General features: G+C 29.1%; 1 protein-coding gene across 1 annotated transcript; it reads right to left on the bottom strand.

The window, feature by feature from the left end:
- Positions 1-326: 326 nt before the first annotated feature.
- LOC123910934 (60S ribosomal protein L30) lies at positions 327-2506 on the bottom strand. The gene is made up of 5 exons (XM_045962227.1): positions 2356-2506; positions 2148-2253; positions 1492-1593; positions 617-685; positions 327-532 (listed from the first exon to the last, which is right to left on the bottom strand). Exons 1-5 carry the CDS (start codon positions 2374-2376, stop codon positions 492-494), a joined length of 339 nt encoding a protein of 112 aa, XP_045818183.1. The 5' UTR covers positions 2377-2506; the 3' UTR covers positions 327-491.
- Positions 2507-20469: the final 17963 nt, after the last annotated feature.

Here is a 20469-nt window from a genome sequence, read left to right as displayed (position 1 = left end):
AACATAAAAAGGTAGGATGAGAAAAAAAAGAAAATGATATTTTGGTCAAATTTAAGAAAATGAAGCAGCGTATTCTCAATTGTGGGTGTATGTCTCAGATTGAGATTGACTACTATAGGATTTTGGCAGTTATTGTTAATTTAATATCGAACAGTTCATATTTCAACTCAATTTTACAAAGTGAATGAATTTCAGCCATTCATTTTGATCGAACACGGACTGAAAACTGAAACAAAAACAACTTCTCACTTCTCTTTCCAATCAATATTTGGGAAAGCAATGGCATTTGACAAACCAACTAATTTAATACGGACCATCAAAACTAGTTTTAAGAAAAAAATTTGCAGTCGATTAATACTCAAATACCGAAATACATCCAGAAGTCTACATAAATATTCTTCTAACAATGTCTTAATCAGCAAAAAACAAGCAAACATAAAACCAGTTTTGATAGAAAAAGTGGCCAAAATCGAGAACTTGATACAACAACTCTACTGCTCGCCAGGTATGCTCTTGATGATATCAGAATCACCTGAAAACAGATTAAAAAAAATTCAAAAAATGAAAAACATAAATTCATTACTAATGCTAGAGTAATAATATTATAATATCATACCAGGATCGATGATACTGAGACAGCACACTCTGTAGTACTTTCCGCAAGCAGTGCCGAGATCCACATTGTCTATAAGGAAGAAAACGTTGCTTAGAACATAATTGTGTTTTATATAAAACAGCAACAAAGGCATCAATGATAACAATCAATACCATAAAAAAAATGCAATTATAGAAATATCAAATTTGCAATTACAGCTTAACTAATCAAGTGAAATCTTCAAAACTGTTGTGAACATTTTATTATTAGCCAAAAGGAATATCCCAAGATCTCGAAACATAATGCACTTCATATAGGAAAGAAAAATCTATATAAGACCCCACTGACTGAAAATTCAAGTCAAAACTGAGTAGCGGCAAATAACAGAAATTTTAAAGGCTAAAAATTTCAGTAGAGCAGGATAATACTTATTGGTAACGCAAATTAAAAAATTAGATTTTTTTTTTACATAAAGCCACTAGGTGTGGTCTAGTTGTGAGGGGTTTGGGTAGTAAACCATTAAAAAAAAATTACTTCTATCATCTACTAATGACATTTAATCAAACAATTATCTAGGCAAGCTATCACTATTGAAAATTCAATGACAGCTATACATGAGGCCATTTAACCTACTACGCAAAAGAAATCACAAAGCCGCTTCAGACCAACCAATTCGATGGTACAATAGGATTATAAAGTTGCATTGACGATAATAAAGCTAGCCTCACAAACATGTAAATTTGCCAAAGACTACACAGATCAATTGAAAAGAAATATGCTAAAAAATGAGCTAGTAAGTTGAGTGACGACGGCAGGGTAGACTAAACTATAGAACATTTCACTTAAAGTTCATCAGATAAAATTTTAAAATGACAGAGATAAGATTGAGGACTTACTTCCGTTGTAGTGATGAACTCCAACCTTAGCCAACATAGCATAGTATTCAATTTCGGACTTCCTCAATGGTGGGCAATTGTTAGCAATGATAATCAATTTTCCTGCAAACAATCGAAGAATGTTTACAACAAGCAAAATAAGCATTCACAATGATAATCAATGGGATTAGAAAAGCACTCATTAGTCACAAGACACAAACAAAATGGACATACAATAGTTAATAAAAAAAAAAAGAACATATTATAATATTGGGAAATCTAATCTCCAACATATACTAATGGTTCACCACATTTTGAAATCATAGTGATGAACTCCAACAACATTTCGATTTCAATTTACAACATATGGAACAAAATACCAGTCACCACATTTCTCCATCAAATTTAATCATGTAAAAACCATATTTCCCAAACCAAAAACAGTCCTCATTCTAAAAAAATCTCAACAAACTACAAAAGTCATTTTCCTAAAACACTTGAGAAAAATCAAATTAACAGCCAGATTCAGTAACCCAAATCCAAACAAAAACCATTAAAATTCATTTTCCTCAAATCAATACATAAAAAACACAAATTCAAAAACAACCCATGAATTCAATCGAGCTGAAAAAACAAAACAAACGGTACTAATCAAATCAGATCGATAAAAATCCAACCTTTGGAGCTTCTGAGAGATTTGAGAACAGTTTTATACCCCAAAGTATACTTCCCACTCTTCATCACAAGAGCGAGTCTGTTGTTAATAGACTCATGGGTCTTCTTCTGCAAAATCAAAATCACAATTCCAAATCAAAACAAAAATTAACAGAAACAATGAAACCATTAAGATGAATCGAGTGAGAGTGAGAGTGAGAGAATGAGTACGGTTTTCTTTGCGGCAACCATGGTTGAGATGAAGTTAGGGTTGCGACTAGGGAGAGATGATTTCTGAATTTCAACAAGAAGCCCTAAATTTTGCGAAGAGGAAAATGTATATAAACAACAGTGTCGAATTAGGGTTTTGGGTTTTTTTTTTTTTGCGGTGGATTTTTTAATTGGGCTTCAACATTTGTTTCATTTTTTAGCTTGATTTCAAATTAGAGGCCCATTTATATAGAGATTAATGAGAATTTGTGTGAGTGGTGGGGGTGTATATTTGTCTCTATTTTTGTTATACCAACCTGTATCTCCACGCGCAATTGAATATAGTAATTTTTCGAACCAATAAATTGAGTTACTCCTAAGATAAATTGTTTGGGGGAATCTGAATTTGATTCCTTGTGGGAATAATTCTTGACAAGACTTTAGCTTCCTCGAGGCCTAACTCTGGATTACTGGGACTCTCTTCTCTTAGAAAGCAGAGGGTGAACAAAAAAAAAGTAATCGTATGAATATTATCGACTCAAATGAGCTAAAAATTATCCCTAAAAGTTTTAACGTTAATATCCAAGTTCAAATTTAAACTAGAAACTTTGGTTAAGTCATAAAAAATTTGTGTCATCTGATCTAATTTTTTGGGTGAATGTATATTTGTCTACCAATAAATATGCCCCCTTATCTTTTAACCATTTTTAAATTTAAGCTAGCCATTTCCTTCTTTTTTACAGAAGCTAAACATTTTTTGAGAAGAGAAATGTAAATTGTACATATAAGGTTTGGTTGTGTTTTCTTTGGCTAAATTAAACTTTTGATCATTTGAGTTACTTTTAGGTTTCAATTAGGTTGTTTGAAAAAAATATTGTTTCATTTGGATCTCTTAGATTATAAATTTCAGTCAGGTACCCCCTGATTTTATAAATTTTAGTCAATTACCCCCTGTGATGTGAGGTCGCGTTGACAAGTGTCACGTATACAGTTAACAATTTCGTCATCACCATTGACGAAGTAAATGAGAGGTATGAATAATTTGACAGAAGCAACATAATTTCAAGGGGTGTTAGACATTTCTAAAATTTCAATGGGGTACTCGATGATTGTTGCAATTTCAGGGTGGGTATTTGGCTATTTACTCAAACATTTTAAGGTAAGTACTTCTTGTACTATTTTACACTAGTGGATAAAAACATTTAAAGGTCAATACCTCTTCTCCTTATCCTTCTTTGGTATATAGAGTACCTCTTATACTATTTTCATGTTCCTCATTAATATAATTTCTTTGTTTTGTCGTTTCAAAAAAAAAGGTTATTAGTACTTGACAAATGTTAATTTGATAAAATTATATGAGATTAATAAATATGTATTGTCACCGTAATGTTATTTTACACTAGCATCCACTTATTTGAATCTTCTCCAATTTTTCTCGCGTGTTGATTATGTTATAGTAATCTTAGTCATTCATTCACATTTCTTTACTCTCTTCTTAAGTGTGTTTATTTTTTGGTCTTTGTGATTTACCAACCATTTAATTAAGAAAACGGGAGATAATATGAGAGAAAAAATTAAAGAGAATCAAAATTCAACATCCACTGCTTTAATTCCAAAGGAAACCAAAAAATCGATCTTTTGTTGACATAAGTCTTCCCACTTTGCTACATCATCACTTCAAGTTCAAAGGACATCAACGAGTTTCTAAATTTCGGCAGTAGGGATTGAACTTATGCATCAAAGTTCAAGACTATGGTAATATATAAAAATAAAAAAAAAAAAGTTCAAGACTATGGTTTATTTTTATTTTTTGGGTACATATATAGACTATGGTTTATTTTATATGAACAATACACATCTTTTTCATCTACCGCATCATGTTTATCAAATTTTAAATAAAAGAAATTATGCATTTGTGTACCATGTTTGCGAAATCTCATTGGTTTTTTGTGTAAATAATTTAGTCAATTATTAGTATCCTTATTTCATTTATGATATTTATGTAATAGTGGGGGCGTCTTTTCCTCATGTACCACATGTGCGATGACATAAGGCCTCATTAAAATAAGGGCCTCTAAAAAAATTTTATAGGATGGTAATATTAGTAAATGACAGGTATAAACCTAGGCATTGCAAGCTTCCAAATGAGAGATTGTGGAGTTCAAATACTTGAGATTCTCTTTATTCTAAAATGATGGTTTATTAGTTACAAAATATCTTAAAAGAGATTTTTTATTATGAATAAATTTTTTAGACACTTTATAGCTAATCTATTACAATATAAGAAATTTCATTACTATGGAAAAATCAGTTTTGCCCTTGCTTCATAAATTGCCAAGTGGCTTATTGAGGGTAATTGTTGTCCAAAAAACTTTTAACTGAACTAAATTGATGTGTAACTGAGCCATATGGCTCACTAACTGAGCCAGATTCCAAGTTTGTGAGAGAAAAGCAAACTATTCATCAAGCCATGGTTGCAATTGAACTAAACCAATTGAAAATGAAATATCAACTTTATGTCAAATCAAACTTTTTGTGAAGTAAAAGACAAAACTGATTTCATCAAAACATTTTTCCCTCTATTCATTCAAATTCAAATTCACAAATTCAAATTCTCCCTTTCCATTCAAATTCAAATTCACAAAATTTCCCACACTTTATAATTTACATTTCATTAATATATTCATCCTCATATTTGAACTCATCACTTCTCTCTTCTTTCTCTCCTCATCTTTAACTACAATTCTATAATAACTTTATTTTGTTGTGTTTTGCAGAAAAATTAAAAGACATTCATCTCTATCTAACAAGAATAAGAAAACAGGTATGAAGATCAAACTCTTTTTTCTATACTCATTGTTCTTCTTCATTATGTTTTTTTTCTTTCACATCATGTTTACTAAATGATTTTTTTTCTTGAACTCATCGCATCCAACTAAGTAAAAGAAGATCAAACTCAAGTATGAAGATCAAACTCATTTTTGCAATATATCACTATTTTTTTGTTATAGTATTCTTATCTTAAGATCATGAACACATTGTTGAATAACTTGCTATTTCTTATTCTCTTTTTATTTCTTTTCATCTATGAGATCTAAAAAAAGTAGTAGAAGAAGACATCCCAGATACATCTATCCTTTTTTATATTCTTTCTTCATTCATTTTTTATATCTTTGTTCTATTTCATCCCAACTCATAAAAGATATTCTCTACTTTGACTCCAAAAAAAATACTTTGTTATGGAACAAAGATCAATTTCCAGAAATATGAAACAAAAAATATGATGTTTTATAAAATAAAACAAAGAACTATTTGATTTTAAACATCCTTTAGAGAGTAAGATCTGTCTGATTCATACAAAAACATAAAATCCAAAATATAATGTTATATTAATTTCGTTCTATCTTTTTTAGAAGGAGAAATTAATAACGCGGAAAACAACGGGTAAGCTTTGAATTTGAATTTGATGAGTTTCTTTATTATTTATCACATCTAGAAAAATTATATTAAAAATCAACATTGATCTCATACTAACAATTTTATCTTATGTGTCTCTTTTTCAGAATGCATAAAAGAGTTAAGTTGAAAAATAAAGAAAGAAAACGGAGAAATAAAACACATACTAAGAAAGAACACAGAAAAAGCGGAAGAACTTGAAGAAACAGGTATATCATATAACATTCATGTTATTTATCGTACAATTTTCTATAACATTTTCTATAACATAATTTCATCTTTTATCAAGTTTCAGATTAAAATTAAATACTGTATATATTTAGAAAAAAGATGAGTGAAAAATATATAGATCTACAAATAAAAAGAAAAAAAATATAATGAGAAAAAACATAAACATTACAAACCATGGAAAAGAGAAGAGTTTTGGAATAGTGAAAAATTAATAATAATGAATTTAATTAAGTTTTGAGGGATGAGTAATTTTGGAAGACTGATTTTTGTGGGTCTCAAGAGAACTTTACATATTTTAATATGATTAATATTCAGATTCAGATGCACGGTAAAATAGTACAACTTGCTTGCGCACGTGATAAAAGTAGTTAAATTAGAGGACAATAATTTAATAAATAAATATTAAAATACATTAAAAATATTTCAATAAAAATAAATATTACACAACAAAAAAAGTGGCTTTTTCTTAGAAATGAATTTTCTCAGATCCAAAAAAATAGATGAAACTAACAACAAATTTACTCATAAATGTAGAATAAAACAAAATTATCGGTAAGAAGAAATAATAGTAGATCCAAAACATATCTGATTTTGTTTTCATCTTTTCTTTTGCCTCTAATTCTGCTGTTGTTTTTCCAGCTTTGTCTCTCATCGCACAAGTTGTCATCATTGTACGTGTTTGGATCTGAGCTTTGTGTTTAGAAAAATGGTGTGTTTTTACTAGATCTTGGAGGAACAAGGAAATTTATGAGCTTACTGTAAAAAAAAAGGTAATTTATGAGCTTCGATGAGGGGAATCGGTGTGAGAAGGTGGGTTATGTACTTGAAATTGGAGAATTGGAGGAAGTTGCAGTCTTGTGTGAGTTGAGATCAAAATGAGAGAAATAAAGAAAGTTGTGGCTCAAAATTTCAGATCTAAAAGACAAAGTAGGTTCAATAGAAGAAAAAAAGAGAAATTTAATGGTAAAGGTGGTGGTGTGTTGATTGGGGAAAGGAGACATTTTTTCACATTACATAAAAAAAGAAAGAATGAAAATAGTGGTGAATGGTTAAGTGTATAGATCACCGTGTGACAGATTATGATTAGAAGTGAGAAAAGAAAATTTTCACTTCTCTCTAAAAAGTAACGTACTGTATAAGTACTAATTAATAAATAATTAATAAAAATTGATGTGTTATTAATAAGTAATTCTCATAATTTAGATCTTAGAAGTCAAAAAGGTTCACATAGGAAGAGAGTAACAAAGGAAAAAAATTGTTTGTTTATGCCTTTGTCACATTTACAACCTTTGTGTGATCCTGAATTCATAATGATGTTGCACAAAAATATATTTTAGTATTTTTTAGAAAATAAACCATAGCCTAAATATATTACTATTCAAAAAAAATTAAATATGTGGGACAAAAATAATGCTACTGATTTATACATGGGATAAATTTCAACGGATATATAAATTTTAACTATCGTATACGTAATAATTTATCACTGATAAAAAATTCAAAATAATTATTACATGCGAAACAAGTTATAACTAATAAAAATTTATAAAATATTATTTTATACGGTATAAGTTCTAACTTATATTAATTTCAAATTAACTATCTATACGGAACAAATTCTAATTGGTAAAAATTTCAAATAATTATCAAACGTGAGACAAGTTCTAAATTAAAAAAAAAAAAGAAAAAGAAAACTTGCAATTCCAAATGATTTATACAAATCATACATGGGACAAATTATACTACTCATTCATATAACTCATAACAATCTCAAAATAACAATCATATATATTAAATAAATCATACATTGGACAATTATGCTACTGATTCATGAAACTCATAACAATCTCAAAATAACTATCATATATACTAAATAAATCTTACATTGGATAAATTATTCTATTGATTTATAGAACTTATAACAATTTCAAAATAGCTATAATATATATTAAATAAATCATACATGAGACAAATTATACTACTGACTCATAATACTGATTAAATAATTTCTTTTTTTCAATTTTAATTAGCAAAGTGTTACTTCTAAAAATATCGTGTAACGTTACAAAAGTAAACTTGAAGTATCCACAAAATCGTTCGGAAAATGTCCATGTTGGGGGATGGAAAAACTTTTGTTTTGACAACGGAATAGAATTCGGTGATAGGCTTCGAGTTGAATTCAAACAAGTTTATCCGAATGTTGGTCAAGTTTTTAAGGTTACAACTTAATTTAAAACTTATTTCTGATATGTGCTACTTAAATGTTTCATTATCAGTTTCAATTTTGCCTTTACATTGTTCAGTACTTCGACAACATGTTGTAATTCAGTTCAATTAAGTTTCGTCTGTTTAGTGATGTATAAGTTCTAATCGAGTGGTTGAACTTGACATTTTTATCCACAATGTACGCATTTTACTTTGTTTTGATAATAGCGAACATGACTCGGCCAATGATTCTGATGATTATTTTGATAATGATCGTATTTTGAGTTGGAAGCTTAAGGTCAGCAAGGCATATGCTGACAAAAAAAAGCAACAAGTTTTGGTAAGTCATACATGAGACAAATTATGCTACTAATTCAAGATAATAATCATATATACTAAATAAATCATACATGAGACAAATTATGCTACTAATTCATGGAAATCATAACAATCTCAAAATAATAATCATATATACTAAACAAATCATACATGAGACAAATTATGCTACTAATTCATGAAACTCATAACAATCTCAAAATAAATATCATATATACTAAATAAATAATACATGAGACAACATATGCTACTGATTCATGGAACTCATAACAATCTCAAAATAATAATTATATATACTAAATAAATCATACATGAGACAAATTATGCTACCGATTCATGAAACTCATAACAATCTCAAAATAATAATCATATATACAATATAAATTATACATGGGACAAATTATGCTACTGATTCATAGAACTCATAACAATCTCAAAATAATAATCATATATACTAAATAAATCATACATGAGACTAATTATGTTACTAATTCATGGAACGCATAACAATTTCAAGATAATAATCATATATACTAAATAAATCATACATGGAACAAATTATGTTACTGATTCATGGAACTCATAACAATCTCAAAATAACAATCATATATATACTAAATAAATCATACATGAGACAAATTATGCTACTGATTCATAGAACTCATGACAATCTCAAAATAATAATTGTATATACTAAATATAACTCATAACGTACAATTTTAAATAATTATCATATATACTAAACAAATCATACATGAGACAAATTAAGGTACTGATTCATAGAACTCATAACAATCTCAAAATAACAATCATATATATACTAAGTGTGTGTTTGGTTTAGTGGTGGTTATAATTGAGTTTGGTAGAATTGAGTTTGACAGAATTGATTTTGGTTAAAAGTGAGTTGAGTAGAATTGATTTATGTTTGGATAATTTTATGTAAAAGTGATTCTTATCAATTTATGTTGTTTGGATAGTTTGGATCAAAATTACTTTTAGATGTGTAATGACCAAAATGGGTCTTAATTATTTTTTTTGACGTGGTTTTTTGGTTTACAATTTTGGCAACGATGATCGAACCTAGGACCTCATACATACTACCCAAATCCCTTATTAAAAATATATAATTCATTTATAGGCTTAATTAATAAAATGGTCCCTTAAAGACATTTTTGGTTTCAGATTGGTCCCTTAAAGAAAAAAAGGTCCAAATAGGTCCCTTAAAGAAAAAAAAGTCTGAATAGGTCCCTTAAAGACATCTCCGTTAATCAGTTTGGTCCCTAAAAAGAGGTCTAAATAGGACCAAACTGATTAACGGATATGTCTTTAAGGGACCTATTCGGACCTTTTTTTCTTTAAGGGACCTATTTAGACCTTTTTTTCTTTAAGGGACCAATATGAAACCAAAAATGTCTTTAAGGGACCATTTTATTAATTAAGCCTTCATTTATATTATAGATAATTATTTAAATTTAATAAAATAAATCAAAGATTAGTTAAAAAAAATATTCAATAAAATCTAATAGTGTACCTAAAAAATAATCTGATCATTATTATTTTAAATGTATTATATATAAATATTTATATTTATTGAACACATTCTGTCAAAAAAAAATTTATTGAACACATAATATTTTTTTATGTGCATTTTTTGACTAAAAATTAAACCTATTTTATAGTAAAAAATCTGATGGGTATTTTAATTGTAACAAAAGGACCATTTGAGCCCATTAGCCCAATATCTCTTCATCCCTAACCTAGAACCTTCCTGTTCAAAACCAGAATGGGAAAAACGCAGGTATTTAGAAGGAAAAATGGGTCGCACACTCCATGGTATTTTCGTCCAATATATAAATCTTTTGGCATGAAAATTGAAAATCGATTTTTGCTCAACGCATAAGCTAGGAATTGGAGCTTCAACTGAACGCACGTTTAAAGCCAAAAAGCACTTTTACTTTTTTAAACCCAAACAACACACTTTGGAAAGAAATCACGTTTCAAGGCTGCAAACGTGCTTATGAGGGCTGCAAACGTGAATCCAAACGCATAATAAATAAATCATACATGAGACAAATTATGCTACTGATTCATAGAACTCATGACAATTTCAAAATAATAATCGTATTTACTAAATAAATATACTAAATAAATCATACATGCGACAAATTATGTTACTAATTCATGGAACGCATAACAATTTCAAGATAATAATCATATATACTAAATAAATCATACATGAGACAAATTATGCTACTAATTCATGGAAATCATAACAATCTCAAAATAATAATCATATATACTAAACAAATTATACATGAGACAAATTATGCTACTAATTCATGAAACTCATAACAATCTCAAAATAAATATCATATATACTAAATAAATTATACATGAGACAACATATGCTACTGAATCATGAAACTCATAACAATCTCAAAATAATAATTATATATACTAAATAAATCATACATGAGACAAATTATGCTACTGATTCATGAAACTCATAACAATCTCAAAATAATAATCATATATACTAAATAAATTATACATGAGACAAATTATGCTACTGATTCATAGAACTCATAACAATCTCAAAATAACTATCATAAATACTAAATAAATTATACATGGGACAAATTATGCTACTGATTCATAGAACTCATAACAATCTCAAAATAATAACCGTATATACTAAATAAATCATACATGGGACATATTATGTTACTAATTCATGGAGCATATAACAATTTCAAAATAATAATCATATATACTAAATAAATCATACATGTAATTATGTTACTAATTCATGGAACGCATAATAATTTCAAGATAATAATCATATATACTAAATAAATCATACATGGAATAAATTATGTTACTGATTCATGGAACTCATAACAATCTCAAAATAATTATCATATATACTAAATAAATCATACATGAGACAAATTATGCTACTCATTCATGGAACGCATAACAATCTCAAAATAATAATCATATATACTAAATAAATCACACATGGGACAAATTATGCTACTGATTAATCGAACTCATAACAATCTCAATAACAATCATATATACTAAATAAATCATACATGAGACAAATTATGCTACCGATTCATGGAACTCATGACAATTTCAAAATAATAATCATATATACTAAATAAATCATACATGGGACAAATTATACTACTGATTCATGGAACTCATAATAATCTCAAAATAATAATCATATATACTAAATAAATCATACATGAGACAAATTATGCTACTGATTCATGGAACTCATAACAATCTCAAATAAATAATCATATATACTAAATAAATCATACATGGGACAAATAATCATATATACTAAATTAATCATATTACTTCATTTATTAATGAATATATACTGATTACTTTTTGAATGTTGATTTAGCAAAGTGTAACTTAAAAAAATATACACGTAACGTTACGACCCGTGCGATAGCACGGGTCTATTACTAGTTGTTATACTATAGTTTTATCAAATGGAGAGACGTGTAATAGAGATCGTCTTGTTTATCAAACTGTTTTTATATTAGTGATAAAATGATTATTTTTTAGTGCTATTGATGTTATACGTAACTTAAATCGATGACAATTTTTTTATTTTTTTTGTATTTTTTTATTATGGCCTATTTTTAATAATTGCACAGGGTCTCCAACTTTTTTGAGATGCCCCTCTGTAAGAGAAGAATGAATATGCATCGACAATGTAAATTAATTTTACATTTTTCCTATTAATCAACACCAATCATATTTTTCGCTACTTCACATCAGTTTCTTGATATAACATAAAAAATTCATATTTTTTTTATTGAATGATTGTATAAAACTATTGTGTAAAACTATTTTACACAAATAATCCATCTCCATTAAACTCTTTATTTAATACCGCTGAAATAATAAAGAATAAGAATGTGATAGTTTAAGTGAGCAAGTCATGTTTCCAAAATAATATAACAATATTCCAAAAAATACGTATATAGCAGTATCGATTATCGAGAGAAATTTTTTAGGTATGAATTTTTGTAGTTGAATAATGTGCTTTCATAATACTACTATTCCAAATATACTCTTATTTAATTCTATTTTATTTTAGGTATTTATTTCACTTTTATACTTTTACACTTTTCAAAATGGGTAATATAGTAAACTTAATTTATGTTTTGCATTAAATTAAGAAAATTAACTACATTTAACTAAATTTCTTTTTTTTCTACTGCACTTAACTAAATTTCTTAAACACCGCGTAAACAGTTTTTTTTTTCTTCTTATATTTGTCTCCGGAGGGAGTATAGTAGTATGCTCTACTACTGCCTCTACATGTTGGTAGACATCTTAAGCTTTTGATTATTGGGTTAACAACTGCATTACTATATCTTACTCCCTCCGTCCCAGTTTGATTGACACAGTTGACTGTTGTGCACTATCCACACATATTGTTTTGACCTTATTTTTCTACTAATAAAATAAATAAATATTAGCATATAAGATGTTGTTTGATTCGTATCGATGAGTATTGTCAAATTATCAAATTTTTATAATTTTTACTATTATACAATTAAAAATATTATTCGTCAAAGTTATGCATCGGCATGCGTAAAATAGTCAAATGTGTCAATCAAATTGAGACGGAGGGAGTACTATCTAGTGTTTCATAATTAGTTACTCGTTGATTATATTTTCTTTTTCTAATGAAATGTTCGTGTATTATTATTCAGTGAGTTGTTTCTCTGACCAATCCGATCATGTTTTTATATCATTCCGTTTTTATTGAACCCGTTACTCATCGAGTTTTTGATCGGGTTAAGGATCAAAGTCAATTTTTAAAAATTGAGTGGTCTAATGTTAAGGTTGAATGAGACGCACTAACCCCGTCATTTCCACTAATAAAATTTATAAAGTAGTAATATTCAAAAGCGTTTAGATAAGATTACGTGAGTTCATTATATCTTAATCAAAGTCGAATGATAGTCTGATGCAGGCCTAGCCCCCATAGGGGTGCAGGGTGAGCAACGACACCAGGTCTCAAAAATTTGGAGGCCTCGATTCAAAATTTTGAGGTCCTATATAATAATAGTTATATATTGTTAGTGTTTATAAAATATCATATGTACTCAAAATATTAATTTTGAGACCCTATAATAATAGTTATATATTATCAATGTTCATAAAATATCACATGTTTAGTATAAAAAAAATCTTAATCAAGTACAAAAAATAATAATTACACGTTTTTTTACTAGAAATTGTTTATCTTCTCAACCGAATTTTCTTCATATGCACGAGCCATAAAATCGAACTTGTGATCACATGTTTAAGAGGACCAAAACATTTACCGTTAGACCAATTTATTATTGATATTTCTTATGTTACTTATAATTTAAATAGATGATGATTTTTTTAACTTTTAACATTTTTTTTTTGGTATAGACTTTTAACATTTTTTTATTAGGGTCTATTTTCAATATTTAAACCGGACCTTCAAATAGTCAGGACCAGCCCTGGTCTGATGCCCAAAGGTTTTCTTGTTCTCTTTTCTCATTTGCCTCTTTATCTTTGCATATTTTTATTTTTGTTGTATTGCATGTAGTCCAAAATATTTGTACTAAATCTTGATTTCTGATGTTATATATATTTGCATTAAAAAAAAAATCTTTGGGTTCGATTTATGATTTGAGCACGCAACGACGTTAAAATTTTTAAATAGAGTTTGTCACTTGTTTGAGTCACATAAGACTCGAGGGATTAGTCTCTACATTTAAGCATACAGATCACGTGATTCATGCTAAAAAAAAAATTTATAGAGTAATATAATGATACAATATTTAGAGTTCGATGGAATGAATTGGTTTAAGTGGTAAGGGTGTTGAATCTCCTGACCAAGTGGTGAGAGAGGTTCTATTTCTGACTCATACTTATAAAAAGAATAGTTATCAATGTAGAAAAAAAAATCAATTGAGTAAACACTCTGCTCTGTTCCTGCAATGATTCCTTGAGAAGCAATTGCAATCTGCTCATTTTCTATACAAACTCACGGTAAGCTCGTAGCATTCAACAAAATGAAAAGCAATGATTTTCTGTGGTGTTGACCAATGCAAGCAATGGGAGGGATCAAAGTGTCAACTTAAAATCAGTATAATTAAGAGCAATAAAATATGTCATACAATACACCAACAAATTCTACTATATGCAACATGACCATCAGTCCATCATAAACATTGAATGAAAGGTAACTGATTTTATTGGCCTTGCTTGCTTGCATGTAGTGAATGTGATTCTCAAATCTGACTTTTGTACTGTAGAACAAGATTTGAAGTTTGTAAAAGGTGCAGTCCATAAATATCATGGTACCAACCGATTGTCTAACAGACGTTTTTATTATAAGTATAGTTCCAACCGTTGGGTCAACTAGGGTTGGGAATATGTTAGGCCAGGCTTTGACAGGCCTGAGTCTCGCATACGATTTTTCTACAAGTCTAAGTCTAGTCTACGGCTTATCAAATGTTATTTTTTTTATATGGCCTGAACCTTTTTAAATTGTGGTCTGACCTTGTAGCATATTTAAAAGTTTGTGTTCCATAAATACTTCTTATATAGTCTTTTTAAATAGGCTAAACAGGTCTTAAAACCTATTTCACATTTAAATTTTTATAATTTCCACAACATCAAGAAAAAGCTAATAAAATGATTAGCACAAGAATTAAAAGCTAATAAAATAACAAATATGATTACGACAAAGTCTATTAAGTATGCTACAATACAATTATTATATAAATAATAATTATTAAATATAAACAGGTCGGCCTATCAGGCTTTGTATGCTTTTTTAAAAGCCTGAGCCTGACCTATTTATGTAAATAGACTATTTTCAAAGGCCGAGCCTAGCATTTTTAATAAACAGGTCAGGTCAGGCTTAAACAGGTCAGGCCGAAGGCTCCTGTAGACCGCCCGACCTATTCCCAACCCTAGTCAAGAGGAGAATCTGAAGATCATCTATATTAGGCTAAAAATGAGTTGGACATCACATGAGTTACATTTTATTGATTAAACTTTTCTTCAAGCGAAAACCATTTTCATACGCTTACACTTGCACCGTCGTTTCAGCTACACACAATGGGAGACGGTGCCTGGTCACCATTATTGTCAAAAAGACTTTCGACACAATGTCGATTGAATCTTTTGTCGAACCATTGACTCTGATACAACTGTTAGGTCATGAGAGGAGTTTGGGAGTTCATCCACATTGGGTCAAGAATAACCATAAGAGAGAGATTTACCCAAAATTATTGAGTTTATTAGTCATCACATTTATATACTCCCTTCGTACCATAATATATGTCACTTTGTCACTTTTGTACATATTAAGAAATGTAATTAATGTTATATGGAAAAGAGAAATTATGAGTTGATTTACAAAATTATTCTTTATTTATGATTAGGAAAAAATAAATTGAAGAATGAAAAGAAATGAGAAATAAATAATTAAGAGTATAATAGAAAAAATAGTATTAAATATTTGATTGCACTACAAGAAAAGTTGTCCATACCCATGACATTTTTCCCAAGGCTCTTTTCCGTGGGTAAAAATAAGGAAATTATTGCTTCCCTCTCAATTTTTTATTTATTTTTCACGAAAATATAGTTCCCACCTAAAGAATTGTTGGGTGCCAAATGTACTTTTTAGTACCCACGGCAAATCTCTGGGTAAACAGAAAATATAACTTTTACTACCCACGGCATATCTATATGTAAGTATAAAATATAATTTTCTTTTTTTTAATGGTTCTCACGGCATGGCCGCTGGTAAGGGTAAAAAGTAAATTTTCACTACCCACGACATTTTCGTCTATACTTAGGCCCCGTTTGGATTAACTTATTTTTGAGCTTATACAAACAGTTTATACAATATAAATTATGTTTTATGTTATTTTATAAGTTCACAATAGTGAAAATTATATTTCCAACATTTGGTAATGTAGAGTGACTTTTTTTTTAGATAATATAATGTAGAGTGACTTATAATTTGGTACAAATTTTTTTTCTCTTCAAATTACGTATAATTTGGTAGGGAGGAGGAGTATTGTTCAACATTCACTTTTTTTTTTATCTATTGTAAGACTTCTAAGTTCTAACCACAACACCAACTAAATTCTCTAGTTATATGTATTTCCAACACTGCCAAGACTTGAATCAAATGGTTGGTGCACAATATGTGTGACCGTTATAAATGTTGGTATACTGAATTTTGAAGGCATAACATCACATGTGAAAAATCAATATCTATATATATAATTCCTAGATAGTTCTCCTACTATCCATCTTAACCCTAATCCACATCATCCACTTACATCCAATTAAATCACACAATAATGCCACATCACTTCCTTATATTATATCATTTTCATCTCTATTTTTTTTTTATATTATATCAATCTCATAATAAATAATAAAGAATTATGCTTCTCCAATTATCCAAAAATTGATGTCACAAGATGTTACAGTTTTCTACATTATTATTGAATTATACCTCTCCAATTATCCAAAAATTGATGTCCCAAGATGTTACACTTTTCTATATTACTATAACATTCCTTAGTGACAATGAAGATGAACATATTTGGATTCACTTTCAACATTTATCAAATTTAAATGTCAACCGTTTTCATAGAAACAACAAAGAGTTTATAATTTAGTCACACAAAAAAATACGAAGAGTGTATACATTATTGACTTAATTACATTTCTATTGAGTTTAGTTTTTAGTTAAAACAAATTACTCTTTCAAACTATAGCTCCTATCTACCCTCACGTATCTGTTATAGTAGCTGGAAAAGCAAATCTAAAGTTGAAAGTTCGAAAAGTTAATGTGTAGAATGTAACAGACAAATACAAATCAAACTGAGGTTACGTCTATGAATATGTTGTTTGTTGATGAAAAGGTGATGTACTATCTTGATATACTTCTCACATTTTCACAAAATCTCTATTGATGTTTCTTTTATTGACTTTTTCCCTTTTTTTTTTTACTTTGATCATTCAATGTGATAAGATTCTTGCTACTTTGGGAAATAGTTTGGTTTCAAAGATAAAAAAATTGGTTGACGAAGATCAACATATAAGGTTGAAAATATATTGGTTGGAGGAAGTGATAAGTACATCACTTTATTATTATTATTATTATTATTATTATTATTATTATTATTATTATTATTATTATTATTATTATTATTATTATTATTATTATTATTATTATTATTTTCATTTTCACAACACTTATTGTTACAATTTATATGAATAATTTTTCAACATTATAACATAAAATACCACATAATACCTGTGCATCGCACGGGTGTGAGACTAGTGAGAATTAACGACTACATAATCATGATCAGATATTGATCCATACAACAAACTTTCCCAGCATTCATGAATGACTCACTATATAAAGAGTCGTTCAGTTTGTTAGTCCATATTTTAGCATATAAAGATTTTTTTTTGTTTAATCCACTATGCTGCATAAAAGAAAGAAAAAAAAAAGTGAGTCAGGGCAAGCTAGTTCATTGAACTTAGGGTGAACGCACTATATTCATCTTCATGTGATTTTAAAAAAGAAATTATATTAGTAAAATTTTAATAAGTTTTCAACTAATTAAATATTTATAAAAAAAATTGTCAAATTTTTTTTTATTAATAAAAATATACAATTAAATATATAAACTTAATAAAAAGAGATAAATTTAACTATAATTTTAATGTTTATAAATTTGAATCAAGGAATAAAATCTGAGTCTAATTGATATTGAATGTTATCGTAAAAAAAAAAAATTACACTTGTATGTCCCGCATCTTCCTAAATAGATAATTGTGAAAATTAATATACCAAAGTGACATCTATTTCAGAATATACGAAAGTGACATATAATAATAATAAAATGAGTCGGGCCGACTTATTAACTCATATAGCTCATATATTTGAGAATTTCTTTTCGCGTCACCTATTACTTCTCGCACACCCCCTATTTTTCCAATTTTACACTTCTTACTATTTCAGTGGTGAACTCAGTTCGGACCTTAAGTAGCGAATGACAATTTTTTTTATCCCAACCCCAACATCTATACCTGTTATGCCCCTCAGATGAAATAACACCCTAGTTTGATAAAACATTGGTTCACTAATTAAAATGCAAATATCCATTCAACTAGTTCAAATTTTAAAATATGAACATCTGCCCTATATAATAGAATCCCCATCATCATCCTCCTCATTTAAACATTTACTTAAAAGAATAAATATTTCCAAAAAACCTCCACACACTCAAAACTACAAAACCTAATCAAATCCAACAATATTTTTCACATTTGTGGTCGAAATCACGTCGTAAGTACATATTTAAGACAACAAACACAAGGTTAGTGCACATTTGCTTGACACTACACTCGTTTTTTTTGTACTAGTGTGATTCGTTAGTTAAGTACGAACCAAATGGAAGGTTCGCTAGTTAACTTGCGAACCACAGTGTTGTTTGGATGATTGTTTGTTGATTTTGTTCTTCATATTTATTAAGCATGTTGGTTGGACCTGTGTGTTTTTGTTCTTTAACCATGGATAAGATAAATAGCATATTGATCCGTTTGAAAGGGAAGAAGGGTGAAACGGTCGTCGCCTCTTCTATGAGAAAACGGCGGCAAAGGCCCAGGTTGAGCGTGAGGCCGAGCGTTTGGATCGAGGTTGAGCCCTTGGAGCTAGAGGAGGAGCAAGGGGTGAAGTGATGCAGGAGACTCGGCCTAAGCCAGAGAAGGAGGGTCAGACAAAGCTTGACTCCGTAATCCATTTAAGTGTCATCGAGAGCCTAGTATTTTTTAGATGGCCCATCTAATAAGTTTGTATTGACTAAGTACAATGGCCATATTGGTCGATGCATATATTCAAGATATGTAAGTTACAAAATTATTTCTTACAAAATTAATTAATTATTTGATTCTTAATTGTTTCATTATGATTTATTTATTTTGTCTCTGTCTGTTATGGTTTTTTGTTTTGCAGAATTTTGACTTGCTTTAAATCGTTAGCAACTGGAACAAGCCGTACAAATTGAGTGTCGACTCAAGAGGAATGGTTGGAGACAACCATTAGGGCCACGTGGTTGTGGAGACTTGCTAACACCGGTTACACATTTCTTGATTCGGGACTGTTTGCTACTTTTGTAGAGAGGTGGTCTGGGAAGACCAACAACTTCCATATCTGTTAGGGAGATCACAACATAATAGATGATATGCATTTTTTCTGCATCTCCCATTAAGGGACGTCTCCTGGACCACCATGACATCATGTACAAATCTGATGATGTTGATATGATGGTGAACTACATTGGATCATCCCGCCAACGCTGACTATGAAGAAACATCTATAAAAGAGGCTCAACAAAGATTTACATACCTGAAGGGCCTCATTGGCAACCACCATGATAGTTGTGTATCAAGGTGAAAGGGACAGGGTGTATCAAGACTACGCCGTCAGAACATACTTGTTGTTCTTGGTTGGCACCACCATCTTCTCCAGCAAGGTCAAAAATTATGTCGATGTCACCTTTCTGCAGTACTTTCAAGACCTTGAGATTGTTGGCACCTATGCTTGGGCCCTTGCTCCATTGGCATTCCAATATTGGGATTTGAGCAGTGTCGCCATACAAAAGACGAAGTATTTGGCAGATCATTTGACATTACTTCATATAACCATATTCAATGTTATTTAATTAGTTGTTTAAAATATTGTATATGACTCTAGTCTCTTTTTTTTTTTATATATTCACACATGACTCTAGTCTTATTTACTTATACTCTAATTATTTAAATATCGTATCTACATGTTAATTT

The sequence above is a fragment of the Trifolium pratense genome, linkage group LG2, assembly GCF_020283565.1.
Source record: "Trifolium pratense cultivar HEN17-A07 linkage group LG2, ARS_RC_1.1, whole genome shotgun sequence".
Classification (NCBI taxonomy): Eukaryota; Viridiplantae; Streptophyta; class Magnoliopsida; order Fabales; family Fabaceae; genus Trifolium; species Trifolium pratense.
The sequence above is the reverse complement of the archived record's forward strand: the minus strand, read 5'-3'. Positions and strand labels throughout refer to the sequence as shown.

Coding starts and splice junctions, on each gene's coding strand:
- LOC123910934 (XM_045962227.1), bottom strand. CDS start 2,376: ATGGTTGCCGCAAAGAAAACC. Junction 1,594..2,147: donor ATCTCTCAGAAGCTCCAAAG/GTTGGATTTTTA, acceptor GATTGTTTGCAG/GAAAATTGATTATCATTGCT. Junction 686..1,491: donor AGTTCATCACTACAACGGAA/GTAAGTCCTCAA, acceptor TCTTCCTTATAG/ACAATGTGGATCTCGGCACT.